This window comes from Arvicanthis niloticus, chromosome 5 (assembly GCF_011762505.2).
Source record: "Arvicanthis niloticus isolate mArvNil1 chromosome 5, mArvNil1.pat.X, whole genome shotgun sequence".
NCBI lineage: Eukaryota > Metazoa > Chordata > Mammalia > Rodentia > Muridae > Arvicanthis > Arvicanthis niloticus.
Window position 1 is genome coordinate 101,546,599 of NC_047662.1, and position 23,001 is coordinate 101,569,599.

Sequence of the window (23,001 nt, forward strand, 5' to 3'; positions counted from 1 at the left end):
CTTCCAGGGGACTTGGGTGTGTTGGCTCACAACTGGCTATAACTTCAGTTTAAGAGGATCCAGTACCCATTTCTGGCCTCTAGGGGCAACAGCGTGCACATGGTACACAACCATACACTCAAACACACACACACACACACACACACACACACACACACACACACGTGTTAAATAATCTCCAAAAAAAGAAAAAAGAAAAAGAAATCTCTTCTAATCCTTTAAAATGAAAAACAAAACAAAGATCAGATTTTAACTAGATAAAGCAGGATCTTCTAATGCATGTGTTTTGTTTCTGAATGGCATTAAATACAAACAGAAGAAATGCCAAGAGTTTAATGATGATTTAAGCTCCAAATGTCGTGGGTACAAAATACAGCACTTACTGATTTCCTTGCAGGGTCTAACTTTCTAGTCAGACTTTTGTATAACATTTGCATGAGGCTCAGATGCATGGCAAATGAAGCCTGCAGATGTGTGTGCACGTCTAGATACTAGATACGAAATGTAAAATATAGTATGATAAGCTAAAATAATAAGTGTTTATTTAGCCAGAGCTAGGAAATGATGATTTAAAACAAATAAACATTCTTTTGAGACCCAGTAAAAAAAAATACAAATATCTTTATTGACTTAGCAACTGAGGTAAAGACATTAATTTTCAAGATATTTTTAATTTTTATTTTACCAATAAATTTAACATAGTGTCAAAGATTTTTAAAAAATTATATGAACCCAATAGCATTTAGGACTGATTTTTTTTAACTTAAAAAAACTTATATGTATGTGTGTTTGCCTACATACATGTATATGTACCATGTGAGAATCTGGTTCCCACACTGGGCATCAGATCCCCTGGGACTGGAGTTACAGCCAGCTGTCAGCTGTTGTATGGGTGCTAGGAACAGAACCCAGGACCTCTAGAAGAACAGCCACTGCCCTTAACCACTGAGCCATCTCTCCAGGCCTCATTTAGGGCTGATTTACTTGTTTTAACTTACATGGACACTTGCTAAACTATAATACAATTAGTATAATGCAAATATAAAAACATAAGAATATATGTAGGCATGCATACTGAACACGGGTGTACACAGCCATTCATAAAAGACCATAGACTGGATTGCTTTCACTGTACACAGTGTTTTATCCATTTTCAACCCCTCCCCCTAATGGGGTCTTATTGACAGCTCTGGCTGTCCTGGAACTCACTGGGTAGAATAGACTAGCCTCAAACTCACAGTTTCTCCTGGCTCTGCCTCCCCAGTACTGGGATTAAAATCATTAAACCACCATGCTCAGTGGTTAAATCTGCACTTCTAAATGCAATACAACTTAGTAGAAATTTACTCAAAAACACTGAGCTTAGTCAAAACGTCATTTAAAAATTCTTGGATCAAAACCCAGTAGAAATGAATAGGTCAGCAAGTGGGAGTGTTTTACAGCTTGTAAGTGGGTGTTACCTCTGATGTAAGAGCTAATGAGTAGGCAATTCCCTTTCAACGGGGAATGTCTTTTGCTGTGAGTTTTTTTTTTAAAAAAAATTTAGTTTATTTTATGTGCATTGATGTGAGGGTGTCAGATCTCCTGGAACTGGAGTTACAGACAGTTGTGAGCTGCCATGTGGGTGCTGGGAACTGAACCAGAGTCCTCTGGAAGAGCAGCCAGTGCTCTTAACCACTGAACCATCTCTCCAGCTCCATTGCTGTCCGTTTTTAAATGGCTAACTAAAACAGCAGGTAGACACACTCTAGAGACCTGTGTAGGTAGAGTCGATGGTTAGCATGACTCATTTTCTAATCAGCTCTTCAGTGGAGGCCGAGTACTGTCTTACTCACCCAAAGCACCTGCCTGAGTGCTCTGCAGCTCTTCTCCATAGTCTCTCAGGCCAGAGGCAGAGGGGAAACCACACAGATGTGAGAACCTAGTAGGTCTGGTGTACAAAGCAGAGAGACTTCCCCCAAAACCAATTTCTCCAGCCCGAATATCAGCCATGGGCTTGTCTCACAGAGGCTCACCAACCAGTGCTCTGCTGTCTCCTCATTTTTGGGATTGATGAGCCCTGGATCTGAGACGTGGTCATCTACAGTACAAGAGAGGAAAGAAAAAAAACAGGAAAAAACACTTAGATGAAAGAAAACACCAAGGTTAAGACAGGTTGTATAGATAAACATGGTAACAGGATGTATAGGTTACCAAATCCTGGTGCTAATACAAAAAAAAAAAAAAAAAAAAAAAAAAAATCCAGGAAGGTCCTCATCTGCCACCAGAAAGATTCCAGAAAGGTACTTGAAGATCACCAGTTCTCCACCAGAAGCCTCAGGTTTACGACTTAGATTTCCTGCATCCTGTCACGGGTGATCTCACAACAAAGGCATCTCTTGGCCTCCCCGCATTAGACCGTCTACTACATCATCTTGGTAACACATTCCTGCCTTACAGTGAGTACCAGAAACAACAGCAGAGAGCAACTCCCATCCCCCACCTTCCTACACACATACACACACATATACACACACACATATTCACACATATATACACACATATACACATTCACACACACATACACATGCATTCACATACATATACACACATACACATATTGACACACATACATATATATACATACATACACATATACACACAGACACACATTCACATACACACACATATACACACATACATACACATATACACACATACATACACACACACACACGCTCCTTCTTTCACTGGTTAGTAGCTTTATATTCACAAGAAGTCACCTTTCAGTGGGAACACAATCATGTCCCACCTTACTCCTCAAAAACAAGACTGGGTGAGGCAGATAGAAGTCCAGCGAGGTCACCAGGACAGTGTGCTATGATCTCAGTGACAGAACAGTGATTCCAGGTAAGGCCATCCAGGGAGTGAGTGAAGTGGGGACGTATAAGGACTGGGCCTTGAGGTGCTTTTACTTTAAGAAACTGGAGGATTGGGGTACAGTGCAGCAGTAGAGTGCTTGCCTGAGCTGTTATGGGCCCCCTAGAAGTGGGGTGGGGTATAAATCTGAAACTAGAGGAGAAGCCAATATGCAGAAGACATTGAAACGTAGTAGTCCCTGTGGAAGCAAAAGCAACAAAAGGTTGTGTCATTCTGGAAGTGAAGACCGAAGCTTTTCGAGAACAGAGTGATGAAGTGCTGGAGGGGTACCTGTTGGCCATGGAAGGTGCAGACAGCTGATTTAGCTGCAGAAAGATTAGTCATAGCCTTGAGAAGACAGCACTGGGTGAGTGAACCCACAGACATGCTGGAAAGGTTTCAAGAAGAAAAAAGAGTGAAAGCTAGGAATAGAGGGTTATGCCTGAAATGTCCAGTATTCAGGGGCTGAGAAGGGAAGATGGTGAGGTCAAGAGAAGCTGGGGCTAGCAGAAAGAAGTGAGGGCAGGAAGTGATGGGAAGGGGAGAGAGAGAGAAAAGAGAAAGAACAGGCTTTGCTCCCACACATAGAACAGAGAGTTAAAGGGAGTCCCTCGTAGGCCAAAAGAAGAAAGTTCTCCATCAATTAGTGTGTGGGAAAATGACTGGAGCGGGGAGGGGGGGAGAAGGGGGGAGATCTAGGAAGGGGCCATGGCTTCCCAGGAGAGCCAAGCCAAGGAAAGAATGAAGGCAGAAAGGGCCTCTCTAACTTAGTGTAGAAGTTTCTATTGGACACAAACATTTGACAGCAGCACAAGAGCCCAGATAAGAACAGACGAGAAGGCAGTTGAAGTTGCTGTTCGCACATCTGAAGCAGGTGTTCATGGATCTTAGGAGCCGCAAGAGAGAATCCAGGGAAAGTACTGCGTGCCCAGAGCCTGAGAGCACCAGAGAGCTCAGCAGAGGGTCAGGGAGCAGTGCTGTCTGGGGAGAGACCCAGGGAGGAGGGGAGCGAGGCCACCCTGAGTGGCCGTCCCTCCACCCTGAGTGGCCGTCCCTCCACCCTGAGTGGCCGTCCCTCCCTCCCTAGATTCTCACCCTCCTCTCAAGGTCATACATCATACTCTAACTATTTAGGGGAGAGACTTTCTATCTTTGGGTCCACAAAGTATTCTCATCAATGCTTAGTGGTCACCAGAGAACCCTTAGAATGTGCTGCTGCTGCTGCTGCTTTGTCCTTCCAACATGACACACAGAGGCCAGGAAGTCTAATGGAGGAGGGAAATGCCGGCCTTAGTGATGATATGGAGTCAGGGATAAGAGAATGTTCTTGGTCTTAAGAAAACCCATCTTCAGTAGCCAACTCATCAAACCAATAAGAAGCAGACACAAGGCTTACCAAATCCAGCAGAACACGATTGTTTGGTGTAACATGTCCACAGCAGGAAGCCCACATGGCAAAACCACGGACAATGTCCCTACTTTGCATGGCAGATGATCTTGCACATAACGGAAGCAGGCCCAGGCCCTAGTTGGTCCAGAGGGCAGAGAGCACAAGACCAGGCCAGCTGAGCCAACATTCTCCCAGGTGTTTTCCTGAAGCATCTTTAAAACGAAAAGGAGGTCTTGTGACAGGCACATCCTCTCTGCCTGGTGGGAGCCAGGCAGAGAGCCACACATGGAGAAGTCTGGGGCAGAAGCCAATAAAGAGAATTGACTCAAACGTCATGGTGGCCCAAGGTAGGAAGGTGGGTTACCATGCACACATCCTGGTTTAGGGTGGAGCAGGTCCTTCCGATGGCTCCCCACAGGCTCCTGCCTGTCACAATCCACCATGGGCTTGTGCTGCTGACCATCCTCCCACAGCAAAGGGCTGGGGAGATGAACTGCAACAGAGACTTTCGGGATCCTGAATTCTCGGCAGAGAAGTGAGCTAGAAGACAGGCAGAGCCTTTGGTTCAGCAAGATGCCGATGGAGGACGGAGCCTTCCCATCCTTCCCACAATCCTAGCACAGCCCCATCCCTTCCCTCTCCTTAGACTTAAGGGAGGGAAACTCTGAAGAAGCAAAAGCCTCACGTAGGCACAAACTCAAGAATTTACAGCTTAGATTTAGTGGTAGATGCCAGGAACATATCAGTGCTTGGTTAGAAATGCGAAAGGTCACTCTAGCACTTCCAGACATGATAAACGTCACTGACCTTCTAGAACATTCTCTTTTGGCTCTCAAGAAGAACATTTCAAAATAGCCTGGAAGCCATGAAGCCCCACTCCTAGCTGAAGAGTTATTGACAGTTGGTGGCTGCTAGAAAGGAAAGAGAGTTTCCTTTAAGGACATGGCCCTTGGTAAATCAACTAAATTCCAGCGGACAGCTCCATGATACTTAGTTTATGGGCTGTACAAATTGAACTCAATGGGATATAAAATAGATTTAAAGGAGACATGAGATTGGAAGGAGGCAGGGATGGATACAGATTTTGCGTGGGTCTTGGAGGAGTTATAGGAAACAGTGGGCGTGGCTACAACAAGTACACTGCTACTCCGGGGCTGCTGTGCTCGGTTCCTGCTACTATGCCGACCCCCTAGGGCCTAATCTCCAACTGGACTCTGGAGCCAGGCCTGACAAAAAACAAAAATGGTTCCTTTGTTCATTTCAAAGAGAGGGAAGAAAGGAAGACAAAGTTGAGGTCAGTGTGAACGAGAGTTCTTACAGCGCTCAGACCCCGGGACACAGCACAGAACTACACCTAGTCGGACCCAGCTTGGGAGGACTGTCTCTTCTCATGCCCAGAGACTTGAGTCAGGGCCCTGAGCACATGGTTGAAAAGAGAGCATGGGGAGAAGAGGAAGCCTGAGAAAAAAATCGGGAAAGATACTGTTTCCAGGAGGGTGGGCGCTGCCAACGGCTGCCCTTCTTGCCTTCTCCCTCTCCACACATCTTCTCTCAGCCCCTGCCCAGGCAAGGAGCATGGGGGATTTCCAGAGTGTAGCATTTCCAAGGTCAAGCCTGCTTCAGAGGCCAGAGGGCCAGGGGCCTAGTCAGGCAGCCTGACCCGTGGGAATCCAGACAGCGGGAAGGGAAGCCATTATTTGCAGTAAATAGTGCTGGCAGCTGGGGCATGTCAGGGGGAAAGGGGGGTGGGGTGTCGAAAGGAGAGGCTGAAGCAGACTCACATGGAAACAGAGACCCAACCACACAGGTTCATATGACAAAGTCAACCATGCCACTCAAAACTGAAGCAGACCATGAAAAATCTTGACTAGAAAATGAACCTACATAGACTCATAAACACCCCAAGTCTGACATGCTGGAACAGACCCAGGCAAGACAGTCACGCAGACAGAAAGATAGGCTTGCATACAAAACTATATAGCTAGTCACACAGAACCACAGATACAAATGCTGTCCAAATCCACCCTTTAAGCACCTCTCCCGGAGCAAGCCTCTAGTTCTCTTCTGACCCCTCCTTCTCTGCTGAGACCAGTTCTCACTATGTAGCCCTGGCTGACTTGGAACTAACTCTGTAGACCAGGTCAACCTCTAACTCACAGAGATCCACCTGCCTCTACCTCCAGAGAACTGGAATTAAAGGCATAACACCATGCTGACCCTTCTCACTCCTTTAAATCTGGTTTGTAACTTTTATCCTATTGCCTGTCCTTAATGGGACATAGCCTTAAATTTATGTATGTATCCTGGTTTCAACAACTTGATAGTTAGGTCTTAAATATTCACCAAAGGAGTGTCTTGTCCAGTGGCAGAGCACTTGCCCCACATATGAAGGCCTTTGATTCGATCTTGTGTACTACAGGAAAAAAGATTCAGAGCAGCAATGACCCCAATACTTGAGAATATTCAGTAGTTAATGATGTCAAAGATAGGTGAATGCCAGAAACTGTTCACAGGGACAGACTCTTTTTTAAGACTTACCAAAGTTAGCACGTCGTGTAACTCGTACTCATAGTAGTACGAGTTCACAACCCTCTTTAGAATCTGCATCACCATGAAAAGCCTCAGTTTACACAGGGCCCCATGCCTGCAGACTACTAACTCCCCCCTCCCCGAAGTCTGACACGGCAGGTATAAGGAAGAACAAACCAGGCGGACATGCCTGATCCAGGCCACCCTTAGGGAACCATCGTAGTCCCAGGTGCCCAGGAAGGGGCCCCTAACACAGGCATGATCCCTTTTATAGATCTATGGCAAGCTTTAATGTTAGCCGCAATCCCACTGCAATCTCAGCCTCACAGGCGTACTCCTAAACCAAACTCCAGCCTTATTCCCAGAAAGAGAAAGGTGGTGTGGTAAATATCAACAAGATGTTTGAATGGCCAAAGGAGCCTGACATAGAAGGCTGTGGGGTTCCTTCTCCCTGGGACCTGGATGGCCACCTGTCCTACTTGGATAGCTCTAGGGAGATTTGCAGTCTCACACAGAAAGCCTAGAAAGCATCCCAGCAAACTCCTCCCCACCCCATAGCAGAATTGCACATGGCACAGAACCTCTCTGTTGTCTTAGAAGTTCAGAACCAACCTCCAATGTACAATGCAAACTCCTTGGCTGATCTTAACCTCAGATCCAAATTCAGTGTCCAACTCCATTCCATCTTCAAAATACCAATCCGAGATATACCAGCCTTTATCAGCAAGAATCACAACCCAATTCAAAACTCCATGTTAACATCAGCAGAATCCTTCCCTGTGCTGGCCATAACCCTATTCTAATCTGTTCCCATCAACACCATTTTCGGCATCCATCTAATTCCAAACCAAACCCTGAACAGTTGCACACTGGGTAACATACACCTCTATGCTGGGCACACAACTGTCACAGCGTCAGGGACTCAACGGCTCCCACTGGCATGCCACTACTGTTTTTGTCCATGAGGCGTCTTATTCCTGGATGGCTCGCTCAGTGCTCTGCCGGGAACCCAGGAGCACCAAAGCACCCACGCCGTCGTTTGACCCTGGATGAACATGCCATGTGTCCTGGCCCACCCCAAAGCCTCTTCCAGGATCAGCCCCAACCCTTGAGCAGAAATTCCCACTATACCCTCCCCTCGGCTTTTGTCTGCCAAACTTAGAGGGAGCATCTGCTGCCCTGGCGCCCCCGAGTAGACAGGAGCAGGCAGGCACAGAGCTGAAGCCAATGTGGCTATTCCAATATGGGGATTTCCAGACTCTTGCAACACCTAAGATGTCTACCCCAGAATGGCCCCAGGTACCAGTCCCAGACAGGTAGTAGACCTGATGAAAGTGAGGCTGAGAGAGGCAGCAATGCACAAGGCTCCTCTCCCACTCGCCAGGGACTCTGTGTGTCAGCTGTCTCATTGTTAGCATTGGCATCAGCCACAGTGCCTGCCCCACTCCTTACATCCAGGTACCAATGTAGGAATCCTCTGCTTCTGGACCTCCATGGGGCTGCCAATCAGTAACCAGGTTACCTAAGGAGTCAAAACTTTCACATCAAGGACTGGAACACTTAAGTGGACACTCAACTCTCAGATTGGCATCCACTGGCCTCTGTGTCCTTTCCACACTGTTTACATGCAGTCTGGCTCAGGGACCCAGATCGGTTTTAGGATGTAAACTCTAGACCTCCGTGTCTATGTTAGGGTTCAGAGGGACTGTGGGCTAGGATGAGGCCGGCAGCTCAAGGCATAAGAACTGCTGGGCATGGGTCCTTGGAGTCCTGAGAAAAGTAACAAGGCATTCCTCGTCTAACCTCCCTGCCTGCCTTGCTCCTTCCTGGGAAACCTCAGTGTCTCTTCTCAGCCCCCAGGTCTAGTCACAGACCAAATAGGGGCAGGTACCATCCATCTCCTTTGTTTTCAAGACAGATGTTTCCTTCCCTAGCTTTTTCCCAGCAAGGTTTCTGGCCCCATCAAATCTTCAGTTACCTACAAGGCCCATCATTTAGACGCTAAGCCCAGGAACAAACAGGAAGACCACCTCACCCCATCCCTGCCCCCCGCAGCCCCAGGATGGAACATCTCATTGAGGCTGTTCTATCTCTGCAGGCTCAAGTTTGACAGGAGAGGTTCCTGGTCTGTGCTAGGAGTTTTCAGGATCCAGGAATGTGGGCAATGATGGAACCTGATGAGGAACCATGCACCACAAATAAGACCATAAATAAAGGCTAGGGCACAGCAGGATCTGGGGTGAGAGAGAAGCACCTAGATATTTTAGGTGTGGAATCCATACGATCCCCTTTTTACTCTTCATCCCTGCCCCCCTTTATTATCTGTGCTAGGCTAGAAAGTAACTTTCCTCTGGAGAGGCAATGGGGACATCACTTTCTCTGGTCACCTTTGTTCCCTCCCACAAGCTCTTTACCCATCTGGAGTGTGGGATGGGAGCAGAACCGGCCCAGGTGGTTCTTCAGCGTCACCCATCAAATGCTCAGAATTACCTGGACAACCTGGTAAAAATATAGATGACTTGGCTCTGTTCTGAAAGTCTATTTAAGTTGATCTGGGATAATGACAGATTCGTTATTTTTAACAAGCTTTCCAGGGGATTCTTGGTGCAGCCAGTTTGGGAAAGCGTCGAATGCAGGATGACTGTCATCTATATACCTTGCTCTAGGCCCTGCTATCTCCTTTTCAGAAAACTCAAAGACAAGTTACTACTTTAGGGTTCTCTAGGGGAGCCAAACAGATAAATAGATACATATTCAAAAGGATATTTATTAAACTGGCTTATACAGTACCATCCAGGCTGCTACACAACCATGGTCTTCCCACTGGAGAAGCTGAGACCCTGGCAGCTGCTGTCCACAAGGCTGAATACCTTAGCATGCCAGTCTGGCCCTGATGGCCTAGGGGAGTCCCTGAGAGCCACTGGTCTTAAGGCTGGAAGCCAGAAGAATCAAGGTTCCGATATCAGCAAGGAAAGGCAGTGGCAGCCACAGAGTAGATAAACTCACCAGCAAGACACAAGGCAAGCAGGCAAAATGTCAAACTTTGTTGTCCCTCTGACCTTCTTATAAGTTGGACAGTTACTGGAAGGAGCTACCCACTTCAAATGGGTAGTCCTATGTCTATGACCTGTCTACCCACTGCAGTCAGGAAAATCCCAGGGCTGGAGCAATGGCTTGATGGGTAAAAAAAATTATCTTGAAAGCCTGACGGCCTGAGTTCAATTCCAGAACCCATGAGAAAAAGGCAGGTCCAGCTGTGTGCATCTGTAGACCCAGCACTTCCATAGTAAAAAACAGAGGCAGAAACAGACCTTTGCCACAACGAGGTAAAGGCAAGAACTGTCACACAGAGTTGTCCTCTGACCTTCATACTTGAGCTGTGGCACATGCGAGCTCACATGCATGCACACTTTCTCTCTCTCTCTCTCTCTCTCTCTCTCTCTCTCTCTCTCTCTCACACACACACACACACACACACACACACACATTAATTTTAAAAAAATTTAAAACCTTTATAGATATTCCCAAAGGCTAACCTTATTCTAGATATCCCCCCACAGGTGTGACCAGAGGCTTATCTCTTAATTCCAGATCCAGACAAGTTGACAACTAAAATTAACCATCAGAGAGGCTACTGAGAGCTCAGTATGGGTGTTTTCTGCTTTCCCAGAGGACCAGAGTTCAGTTCCTGGCACCTGTTCTGGGTGGCTTGTGACTGCCTATAACTAACTCCAGCTCTAGAACATCCATGCACACACAAATCCATACACATAAAAAATAAAAACACAACTCTAGTGTGTTGTACACACCTTTAGTCCTAGCACTCAGGAGGCAGAGACGGGCAAATTTCTATGACTTTGAGGCAAGCCTGGTCTACATAATGAGTTACAGACCAGGCCAACCTACATTGTGAGACACTGTTTCAAAAGGAAGAGAAAGAAAGAAGAAAGAAAGAAAGAAAGAAAGAAAGAAAGAAAGAAAGAAAGAAAGAAGAGAGGACCACCACAGCTACTTACTACCTTCTTTGTTACCTCCATAGAGGAGACAAATAGATGGAAATTTAAATTTGTCTGGTGCCAAAATCTAGGTAAAAAAAAATCTAAGACATCTTGTTTTGCTTTGTTTTGAAACTAGGTCTTACCATGTAGTCCTAGCTGTCCTAGAACTCAATGTGTAGACCAGGCCGGCCTCAAACTCGCAGAGATCCGATTGCCTCTGCCACCTGAGCACTGGGATTAAAGGTGTGTGTCTTCTGATTCACGACATCTTATCTTTTACTTTTCCCCAGTCATCTTCCAGGAAAACTACCTCCTTGCTAGCAAGGACACTCCATGCCCTGCGTAATGTCTCAGGGTGTTGGAAAACCTCAGCTCCAAGGACATGGCTATCCTCCCAGCTCTCAAAACAGTCCTTCTTCCCTGTCAACCACCCCAACAGTACCCATCTCCAGTGCATCCTCTCCCCCACAAAAGAAATCCCTAAATATTACCTGTACAGCAAAGACAGCACACTCAGCAAAATCGCTTTGGAAAAGTCACAAGTAGATGGCACTGTCCCCAACAAGGGCCATCAGCCAGGCATGGGGCACACGCCTTTAAACTCAGCACTCGGGAGGCAGAGGCAGGTTACATCTAAGTTTGAACGGTGTCATCAGCCTCTGAGAAACATAAGAATTGATGTCCAAAGATCCCACACTCACTATAATGGTCTTGATGACTATGGTCTCCCATAGTCATCAAGAAGCTACAAATATTCAAAATATAGCTCACTCACAGAAAAACAAAAAACAAACAAAAACACTGAGAAGAGAAACATCACTGAGAAAACCCAGACATCGGGCACATTACCAGAGAAGTTTACATTATTGTTACTTAACTACTTTCAGGTGGCTGAAGGGAACCCTGGGCAGAAAAGTAAAGGAAATCTAGGAACCATACATCCTTGGGCATAGGGGATTTATAAAGCCGTGTGTGAGACGGCTGAGAACGTCACAGCCTTAATGCACCTTGTAGGAGGCAGAAGCAGGCCGTCCAAGTTCAAGGCCAGTCTGCACTACGGAACGAGGCTGGGCCCAGGCTGTGCAGCGAGATGCCGGGTAAGACATGCACCCAGGTGTGAGGACGGACCCGGGGGTCTGTCTGAGCTGTCAGGACAGAGTGTAAGGTCCTTAAGAGAACAAAAGAAGAGGAGTAAGCTAAAAAAAAAAATCAGCACACAGAAGGAAATGATGCAGATGAAAGCAAAAATAAATGAAATAAAGAATCAAAAGACAATTAAAATAATAAAAATCATTAGAAGGAAGATGTTGGTGGATCAAAGCCAGCCTAGTGCAGGACAGCCAGGGCTACAGCCAGTGACTGTGTATATATACATAATATATATATAAATTAACAAATGTCAGGGGCTGGAGAGACAGCTCAGTGGTTAAAAGCACTGGTTGCTCTTCCAGAGGATTCAGCCTCAACTATCAAAACCCACATGGTGGCTCACAACCATCTGTAACTCTAGTTCTGAGGGATCTGATACCCTCTTCTGCCCCCAAGAACACTGAACACATATGTACAGACGTAGGCAAAAACATCCATACACATGCAATAAAATATTTTTTTAATTTAAAAGATCAAGTCATTGAAGGCAGAAGTGAAAGTAGAGACATCACTTATAATCTGACATAAATAAAAAGGATCCAATAGCCGGGTGTGGTGGTGCCAGCTTTAAACCCCAGCACTTGGGAGGCAGAGTGAGGTGGATCTCTGAGTTTGAGGCCAGCCTGCTCTACAGAGCAAGTTATAGGACAGCCAGGGCTACACAAGAAACTCTGTCTCAAAACAAAAAACAGAAAAAAAAAAAAAAAAACCGGCAACAACAACAACAAAAAGAGGGTGCTATGTATGATTGTGTTCCAACCAAGGTGAAATGGATAAACTCCAAACTCACGAAATCCACCAATACCAACTAGAGAAGAAATACCCCTCTGAATGGATTCACACCAAGTAAGAACATTGGATAAGGAATAAAGTTGTGAAATACCAAAACTAAGAAAACACCAGGTCCAACAGCTTATGTGTGAATTCTCTTGAACATTTATTTACAACAGTTATAGCATCAACTGTTCTCAACGCTTTCAAAACTCTGAAGAGCTGGCATTCCCTAACACGGTCTCCAAGGTCAGCTTCACCTGATCCCGGGGCTGGAAAATGAGGGCACAGGAAAACAGCAGAACAACCCCCATCCCTCAGAAGTGAAAACACAAAATATTTAACAAACAAATTCAGCAGCACAGTGAAGTGTTAGATACTTTGACCAAGTGGGATTTGCTCTCAGGTTACAACAATGGTTCGAGATAAAAGGTCACATCAATATGAAGGGGAAACCCATAGGATCTTACCACATGATAAGGTGATCTTATCACATGATAAAGTGATCTTATCAAATGATAAAGTGTCCTTTCAGGAGGAGAAAATAACACTCCATTAACTGAAAATGGAAAGAAACGACCCCAACATAATAAAGGACTATGAGAATCCCATAAGGGGTGTCTATCAATAAGGGAAGACTGAACGATCTTCAGATCAGGTCAGGAACATACAAGATGTCCACGCTTACTGCAACCCAACAGTGCAAGCTATAAGACACACACACACACACACACACACAGAGAGAGAGAGAGAGAGAGAGAGAGAGAGAGAGAGAGAGAGAGAGAACTACACACATATACACACATACACACATTTAATATAGTAATTCAGCAAAGCTTAAAGATACAAACCAAAACACACACCAAAAAAAAAAAAAAAATCAGTTGGACATTTATACATTAGCAATTGATAATTCCAGCACTCAGAGGCAGAGGCAGGTGGATCTCTGTGAGTTCAAGGTCAGCCTGGTCTACAAATTGAGTCCCAGAACAGCCAGGGCTACATGTGACACTGTATCTCAAAAAAGTAACAACAAAAACAAAATCCCAAAAGGAAATCAAGGAAACAATTACATTTATAACAGCATCAAACAGAATACTTACAGATAAACTTAATCCAATTGGTATAAGACTTATACTTTGAAAAATACAAAACATTCTAATTAAAGCAGGCCTGAAAAAAGAGAAAGCTAGTCCTTATTCATGGATTGAATTTTTTAATTTTACAAAGATAACGATAACATTTAGTACAATATCTATTGGAATCCCTAGGGAGAAGTGGGAAGGGGCAGTTGTATAATTACATTGTAATCTCAGAAGCTAAAAGAAATAATAAATAAAACATAAGGGAGGGGAGGATAGATGGCTCAGCATTTAAGGAGCTGCTCTTGCGGGGGACCTGAGTTCAGGTCCCTGCACCCTCGCTTACCACTTTCACCCACAGCCACACAGAAATACACATTTATTTTTTTTAAGCAGAAGAAACTTTTGTGGGCTTAGACCTGGTAATGATCTTTTAAACGTGGTGCTGTAATAACATCACAGTTAATAGGGAAAGAAGGGGGAAGTTGGACTTCATAAAACTTTTAAATTTTGTGCACCACTATCAGGAAATCCATAGGATGAGAAGATACATCCGCATATCGTGTGTCTAAATTAAGGCCTATTGTCAGGGAGAGATAAAGAACTCTTAATCATCAGCTGGGTGATTACTTGCTGAAAGGAGAGGAGATGTGTGGAGCCTGAAGGGCAGTGAGGAGGCCCCATGCTTTGGGGACAGTGGCTGGAAGGATCAGGGAGAGATGAGGCGCAACAGCTAGGAGCTGACTGTAAGCTAAGAGAAGCTCACAGTAATGCCATCCGATCCAACTCAGGAAAAGGAGGGGGAGCGAGGGAAGCGAAAGTCTCAGACTGCATAAATAGGCAGCAAGCCAGTCGCAGCCCACACACAGACCCCAACTTGCGGCTGTCCATCTCACCTACAGCTCTGGTCTCATCCTCAACTCAACCACAACCATGGCTCAGATACTGGCTCTGAGCCTCCTTAGCCTGGTCCTGGCTCTCTGCATCCCCTGGACCCAAGGTACCAAGGAGGGAGAGGCTTTAGCTGGGGAAGGGGACCATAGAGACACCTTATAAGCCGCCCGCTGGGTCTGTGCACCTACCTTGCAGGCAGTGACGGAGGGGGTCAGGACTGCTGCCTTAAGTACAGCCAGAAGAAGATCCCCTACAATATTGTCCGAGGCTACAGGAAGCAGGAACCAAGCTTAGGCTGCCCCATCCCCGCAATATTGTAAGTGCACCGAAGGGGTGGGTACAGGATGGTGGTTAGTTGGAAAGGTGTGATGGGCCAGACTAAGAAAGCTTGCTGCCTTCCAACCCTCAGGTTCTCACCCCAGAAGCTCTCTCAGCCTGAGCTATGCGCAAACCCTGCGGAAGGCTGGGTGCAGAAGCTGATGCGACGTCTGGACCAGCCTCCGACCCCAGGGAAACAAAGCCAGGGCTGCAGGAAGAACCGAGGAGCCTCTAAGTCTGGAAAGAAAGGAAAGGGCTCCAAAGGCTGCAGGGGGTGAGGCTGCTAAAGGGATGGGAAGGGGAACAAAGAGGAGCCTCCCTGCACCTGCCTCTAACACTTCCCTTCTGTGCTCCCAGGACTGAACAGACACAGACTACAAGAGGGTAGCCCAGTGACCTGCCTGGAGCCCAGGAGATCCTCCACGAACTTCAAGCTGAGTTCTTCACAGTCCAACTCACAGCAAAGAGGGAGCTGGAAAACAGAAAGACTCAGGGGCCCTGAACAGCCTCCTCACGCTGGCCTCGTCACACCCTTGTCCTGCTTCAGCCAGCACATCTGCATGGCCATCCCTTTCTTATATGGCAGAGTTGCCTTCCCTGGGATAGACCTAGAGGGTCAGAAGAAGGAGTGTCTCCCAGGGAATGAAGAAGGAGACAGCAGGACTGTCCCTTCTAGGAGGTCACACAGGTCCCAAGACCTGCACTTGCTCTCCATGGCACCTACCCTTTTCCTTGCACCTATGATTTATACTTAACTGAATAAAAAACTGTTCCAGCCTCAAACCGAATTCCTCAGTTGCTGGTGTGTGTGTGTGTGTGTGTGTGTGTGTGTGTGTGCGCGCGCGTGTGCGCGCGCGCGCGGGTGTGTATATGAGTATCTGCACGTGTGTGTGCGAGAGTGCATGTGTGCATGCGTGTGCGCATATGTGTGTTATATTCACATTTGTGGGGGGACATGAAGAGGCCAGAGGAGGATATCAGGAGTCTTCCTCTTTGGCTCTCAACTTTGTTTTTTAAAAGACTTTTCCTCATTTGAAGCTGGGGTTCACATTTCGATAAGTTGGGTAGCCAGCAAGCTGCTAGGATCCAACTGTCTCTACCCTGTAATCCTAAAATCCAGGGTATTAGGGATTTGAACCCAGGTCCTTTTGATTTCACAGCAAGTGTTCTTATCCCCTGAGTCATCTCCTCAACCCTCTCCTCTAGTTTCTCAAAGCCAAGGACAAGTCTCCAGGGACAGGTCCTTGAAAGCTCAAGATTCAGACACAAATCCATCTTCCCTTCAAGAAGACTCCAGCCAGGCTTCCCTCTACCTCTTCTTAGAGAGGAGACACACTTATCCCCAGGCAGGGGCAAAGAAAACCACTGGTGAGCCATGACAATGTGGGAAATCGGGAGGCAGATTCTGGAGGATGGACAAGAAAGGCAGGGGCCTGGGGAGCTAGCAATGGATGAAGCTCATGTTCTCCACATAGCCCAAGTTGGCCACAGCATTATCACTTACAAAGTCATCAAAGCATCTGCATATACCCCTCACTCCTCGTGGGAATGGTGAAGACAAGGGACCCTACTAGTCTTGGTGCAATCATGGGTGATCTTAGCCTACAAACTCAGATGTGCACAACATATTATAAAATGCCATACATTATAAAGTACATTATAAAATGGCTCTTTAATTGGTGTGATTCCTACTCCAAGCCCCTATACTTGAAAGATAGCAAAAAACTTGACACCAGATTCTCACTCATGAGGGAATCCCTCGATCAGAGGCTGTGTGGAGTTCCTAGAACACTGAACCCCAGGTGAGACCTCCTACTTGCACCCATCAACCCCATGGCCATGCCATCTTGGGACACAGCCAAGAAGAACTCTGACCCCTGTGGATCCCACAAGTTACGCCTTTTCAGATATTTGCCAAATTTGAGATGTGGGAATTCTGACACTAGAGCCATTGAACTTTGACCTGAGTGCCTCCCCACACCCCTGAAGCCATCTGCCTGTCACTTCCCTGGCTGCCAGGAATTAGAGCCCAGTATCCACAGTGACTGGACCTGCAGGACAGTCGCCTCCGCAGTCTGGAGAAGCCCCTTCCTCTCCCGAACTTCCAGGTTACTCCCTCTTCCCCAGGTTTACTTTAGAGTCAGACATTTACAAAAGGCAAAGGGGCCTTTCATATCTAGAACCCTTTATTCCCAGCCCTGTCCAAACTCAAGTCTGCTCTAAAGCGAGAGGAAAATCAGGCAGAAGCAAAACCTAGCCAGGCTGTTGTTCCAGGACTGTAACCCCAGCTCTTTGGGATGATGACACAGTAACAGCCTGCTTGGTTGCGAGTTAAGTTCAAGGTTAGCCTAGGAAACACTGCCCAACTTTTTAAAAGAAATTTTTTTAAGGAAAATACAGGGCTGGGGATTTAGCTGAGTTGTAGAATGTGTGTTTAGAATAAGAGAAGCCCTGGACTTAATATCTAATACTGAAGAAAAAGAGGAGGAGAAAAGAGTAGAAGCTAAGTGACTTGCCATAGCCACGTGACTGGTGCCCACCTCGACCCGCTATCAATTAACATGCAACCCTTCCTTTTTTTTTTTTTTTTCCCCCTTCAGGGAACAAGGGGCCATGTGTCTATTTCTTTAACAATTTTGTCCAGTTCTCCCTTACTCTCATAAAATATTTCTTCAATCACACAAATGTACTCATGGCTTTAAAAAGAATTTTAACCACTTTTTTTCCTTACAAGAAAGTGTCAGAGTCTTGTCCTAAACAGTATCTTTTCCCCCACAACTTTTAACTCTTCAGACATTTCTTCTGGGAGTCTGCTTCACTTCTCCAAATTCTTGTAACTATTGGTTGACACATGCTGAGTGTCACCAATAGACTTCACTAAAAGTGAAGATTTAACTCTCTCACTAATTCTCTGCCATGCCGCTGCTGTGGAATGCCACACCACGGTCTGTTTACATTCCTAGGATTGTGCAGACATCCGCTCACTGAGAAACAAGGAGTGACCTGTACTTACTTCTTACCCCTCTTCTCTCACTCAGTTTTCCCTTCTCTTTATGCCTTTTCCAGCTGTTTGGGGGACTGAACCAGGACCTCAGACATTCTGGCCAAGTGCCCGTCACAATAATACTCTTCCACCCCACTTCTGGCTTTTTGTTTTTCTTTTACTTAAGATTTAAATTTGGGGCTGGAGAGATGACTCAGCAGTTAAGAGCACTGACTGCTCTTCCAGAGGTCCTGAGTTCAATTCCCAGCAACCACATGGTGGCTCACAATCATCTGTAATGGGATTCAATGCCCTCTTCTGGTGTGTCTAAAGACAGCTACAGTGTACATACTCATCAGAAAAATTTAAATCTGCTTTCAATTTAGTGTGTGTGCATTTATGTGCACACATACAGTGCTCAAGAAGGCCAAAAAAAGGACATTACCCCCTGAGCTGAAGTTACAGGCAGTTGTGAGCTTCTTATAGTGTTCTTCTGGCCTCCATGGGCCACCTGCACATGTGGGACATAACTCACACAGACACACATACACACACACACACACATACACACACATATACACACAGACGCATACACAAAAATGCATACATTAAAAAATATATCTTCTTTTAAAGATGAGTGTTACAAGATACTTGAACCTGTTTCTAGTTGTGGTGTGGCTCAGCCCTTAGCTTTAATCCCTCTGGCTGGAATACAGACACACCCTTAGTACACACCTTTAACCTCAAACATGAAGGTAAAATTAATTTATAGAAGGAAGCACCCATGGTTGAAAGTGATGTGTAATTTAGTGGCAGACAAAATGACAAATCAGAGAAAGATTTGACAGAATAGGATATACCCAGCTCTCACCAAAAGAGAGAGGAAAGGAAGCTACTTAAGGGAGAGACAGACTGCACAGAAAGAGAGTACAGTACAGGAATACAATTGAGCTTGCAGAGATCAGGGCAGTAGAGTTGAGAGGGAGAGTAGAGCAGCCCCGAGAGGGAGAAGGGGACAAGTTTACTGAGACAACTGTGCAGCGAGAGAACAGGCTAGACACAGGTGAAGACAGAATGAGCCAGAGGTGAGAAAAGAGCCAAAAGATTAGAACAGATTGCCAGAGTTAGTTTGAGGCCAAGCAGAGCAATTCAAGAGAGGCTGGGAGAGAAGGCAGATTGAATCAGACAGTTTGAAGATGAGTTTGAGCCAGTCAGAGTTCAGAAAGAACTGGGAAGGGTGAGCTTACTCAGCAGTAAGTCTCAGAGGCTGAAAACCTTTTAGGCCTAGATTAGATTGTACAGAGGTTAGATGCTTCCAGGATGAGGCCTAGGTTAGCAGAGGGAGGCAGGAAGCCTCAGAGAGGACAGTTACTACCAGGAGAATAAAAGTTATTTTTACAGGCAACACTAAACTGCTGGTTAGAAAAGGAAACACTTCAGCAAAGAGGTATTCACAAACCATGAAAGGAAATTATAAATCTGAAGGGTTTCTCATGGCTTCTTCTTGTATACAACAACTGTACTTACTTTACTGAACACTGTGCCAATGGGCAACAGAAAATATAAAAGGGAAAACAATCACTAAATTTTCTCTAAACTTTACAGAATTGTCCTCTAACCATGAGAACTTTGTAATCTCTGGAATCTTGTGTTGTCATTTTAGCTCTGAAATACTAAAGCACCTTATTGATTTGTTTGTTTGTTTATATGTATTTATTTAATGTGTATGTGTACACGCGCACACAAGCACTTGGGTACGGATGGCATGACATGCATGTGAAGGACAGAAGACAACTTGCAAGAAAGTTCTCTCTCTCTGACACATGTGTTGCAGGTGCCAAACCAGGTCTTCAAGTTTGACAGTAAAAATCTTTCCTTAATGATCCATCCTACTGGACCCATTTGTTGCTGTAAATTTTAGATGAGGTTTTCCTATGTAGCCCAGGCCAGACGTAAACTCACCATGAAGCCTAAGCTTGCCTGAGCTCACTACCACACACTGTCACAGTCTTCTGAATGTTAGGATTATAGGTATAGGTCATCGTAGTTGGCTTAAAAAAAACATTTAATGCTTTTTGTATTTTTTAATTCATTTGCACGCGCACGCCACGTGTGTGTGTGTGTGTGTGTGTGTGTGTGTGTGTGTGTGTACATGCGCATGCGCAGGTGCATGAGCCTCAACACACACAGTGAGGGTAGAAACCGGACATCAAATGTCCTTTTTGGTTTTGGTTTTTAATCAATCTCCACCTATTTCTTTGAGGTAAGGTTTCTCCCTGAACCTAGCGCTCATGTTTTCTTGGCCAGGCTGGAAGTCATCCCGAACAATTTCCCGTGTTCCTCTCCCTTAGAGCTGCGGTTACAGATAAACATGAGGTGCCCAGCTTAGTTACATGGGTACTAGGATCTAGTGGCCAACTGAAACGCCCAGAACTCTGTTGATACTATTAATTTTGCTTTAGATACATTGGTTGTGATAATAGCGTAATAACATAAATCAATTCAATATTAAGAGACTAAGCAGACACACCTCTTTTGAACCTCTGTATGGTTCAAAACCATACAGAGTGGTTTCTGTCTGGACACTCCCTGCCACGGGCGAGGGGAGGGGCACGCCTCTGGGCCCGCCACCAGGGGGCAGCATCATCACCGCGGTCCTAGGTAGACTAAAGAAGAAACAGCCCTGGTTTGCGCGCTTCATTTTTGTGGAACTAATTTGTTTTTATTATTTGACGTGTATCGTGTTAGAAAAAATGTTACTCATTTATCTGTTTCCATTTAAGAATAGAACAAATTTCTTTTCCGCTCGTCAAGTTCAAGCCTTTCACCAGGCACAGAGCGGCATTTAGTCTCTCGGGAAATTTCTGGGGAAATAAACGTTTTCTTAGAGTGGGTTCGGCTGCTAAGTCATTTAGGACGCTGGAGGTGATGTGAACTTCCTTCAGCCTTTAAGTCAAATACTAGTTATTTCGTGTCAACATTTGGCGCCATGGATTCGGGTACACCAGGGAGGGTGTTTGGGTGCGGACCATGGAGATAAACGCCTTCTATTCACTGCCACTCTCTCGCCTAGTTGTATACTCGTAGACCTCAAAGGCCTGGATGAGGGATCTGGCACTAGGACTTTCGGCACAGGAGCCCATGCTAGAATGCGAGCTCCACCCTCTGCCTAACCACCCAGTCCCCGGAGGCGTTCAGTGAGCCCTAGTCGAGGAGCTGGGAGGCGACAGAAGACCTTGGAGGCTTGGCTATTCGGCTTGCGCAGCCTCAGCTAATCAGCTTGGACCTAGGCGTCTAAAGCCATCCTTTCCAGGCTCGGCGCGCCCCCTGCAGGCCTGGGAGTAGAGATACTGATTACATCAGCCAACTTAAACCATCCCACGCACAGGCTAATAGCACACAGTGTCACAACTCCAGGACACACACTCATTCAAACATCCAGCCTGGGTCCTCTCCCATTCACCCCCTTGCATCCCCAGTTCCACAACAAACTTTGACTTCCCAAACTCAAGGAAGAGTGGAGAGTTTCTTATCCCAAATACAAAGGCCCCCTCTTCCGATTCTCCCAGCTCTGGTACAAGGATTTGGTCAGAGTAGGATGCATGAAGACCGTGGGGGTTCCCTGGTGAGTAGGAAGCTGAGCTAAACCCAACTGAAGTCTCCTAATCTAGGACAACTTTCCTAGGACTCGTCCTGAACCAGGAGCCTCACAAAGGCAACTTGGCTTGGTCGAGGCTGAGCTTACTGAGGTGGTAGTGCACAGGCTCCAGGCATACAGTCAGAAACATTTCAAGCCTACCTCTGTGATCTTCAGGCCTCTGTGCCCCTGCCTTCACCCACACTCTAAATGGAATCCAAAGCAATGGCTGAGTATGGATGAAAAAAGTGGCTAATATACATCCGCTTGCATAAGATCGTCAGGGGAGGCCAGCAATGTTGTCTTCACACTGAGAACCAGCTGAGCTAACTGCTCAGTGGACCAGGTTGGGTGCTTCTGCAGCCTCTGCCTGGCAATAAAGAGCTGGGAAATTCCTAGAGAGCTGCCATACTAGGGGAAGGCTGAAGAAGCTGAGTTCTCTGGCCACAGGGTAATATGGCAGCATCCAGGTAGATGAACTCAGCATTGCGGCCCATAGGCAAGCAGGCTTCTTATAAAAGCTTTTCCCAGGGTCCTCCTGGGATCTGACCCGGCAACAGAAGAAGCTGTCTGCCCACAGTTAGACTGGGTCTTTTCAGCTCAATAAGTCTAACCCAGAAAACCCTCATAGGTATACACAGAGGCTTATCTCAAAGTAGAGTCCACATCCAGTCAAGATGAACCATCACAGCGCCTGTGTCCTTTCTCTCTTTGACATAATAGTGGGCAGTTTCTATCCATCCCCACTTACCCCTTCCTTCTCTGATTCCTCTTCACCTCTCCAATTGTATGTGTGCATTTGCACCTGTGTATCTGGTTGTGTGTCACTTGTGCATGTGTGTGTGGAAGCCAGAAGCCAACAATGGCTATCTTCTTCAGCCACTTGCCACCTTATATTACGTCAAAATTGTGTATGTGAGAGAGAGACAGAGAGAGAGAGAGAGAGAGAGAGAGAGAGAGAGAGAGAGAGAGACAGACAGAGACAGAGACAGAGAGACAGAGAGACAGAGAGACAGAGAGACAGAGTGTGTAAGTACTCTGGGAAGGTAGAAGAGGCTGTCAGATACCCTCCATATGGAGTTGCAAACAGTTGTGAGCCAATTAACGTACGTGCTGAGAACTGAACTCGTCTTCCACAACAGCAACAAACATTCATATCCACTAAGCTACCATCTTATTTTCTGAAACAAGATCTCCCACTATCCCTGCAATTCATTGACTCGTCTAGACTGGCTAGCTAGCAAGCACAAAGGATTCAGCTGTCCCTGCCTTCACAATGCTGGGACTCCAGCATCATACTACTATGCCTGCCTGTTGTGTGGGTGCTGGGCGTGCAAACATATGTCTTCATG

At 46.0% G+C, this 23,001-nt stretch overlaps 1 protein-coding gene and 1 long non-coding RNA gene across 2 annotated transcripts in view; one reads left to right on the forward strand and one right to left on the reverse strand.

Moving 5' to 3' along the window:
- The window catches only part of LOC143442469 (uncharacterized), a 56,112-nt gene that overhangs the window by 4,987 nt on the left and 28,124 nt on the right, over positions 1-23,001 (reverse strand). Inside the window, exon 3 of the long non-coding RNA XR_013110713.1 lies at positions 1,836-2,080. This is a non-coding gene — a long non-coding RNA (uncharacterized LOC143442469). The remainder of the gene's footprint in view (positions 1-1,835; positions 2,081-23,001) is intronic.
- Ccl21 (C-C motif chemokine ligand 21) lies at positions 14,654-15,812 on the forward strand. Its single transcript, XM_034502702.2, has 4 exons — positions 14,654-14,817; positions 14,907-15,027; positions 15,121-15,303; positions 15,387-15,812. Exons 1-4 carry the CDS (start codon positions 14,751-14,753, stop codon positions 15,415-15,417), a joined length of 402 nt encoding a protein of 133 aa, XP_034358593.1. The 5' UTR covers positions 14,654-14,750; the 3' UTR covers positions 15,418-15,812.

Bases quoted from the DNA above. Each gene is read 5' to 3' on its own strand.
- Ccl21 (XM_034502702.2), top strand. From the start codon at position 14,751: ATGGCTCAGATACTGGCTCTGAGCCTCCTTAGCCTGGTCCTGGCTCTC. The intron at 14,818-14,906 runs GTACCAAGGAGG...CCTACCTTGCAG, and splicing joins CTGCATCCCCTGGACCCAAG to GCAGTGACGGAGGGGGTCAG. The intron at 15,028-15,120 runs GTAAGTGCACCG...TCCAACCCTCAG, and splicing joins TGCCCCATCCCCGCAATATT to GTTCTCACCCCAGAAGCTCT.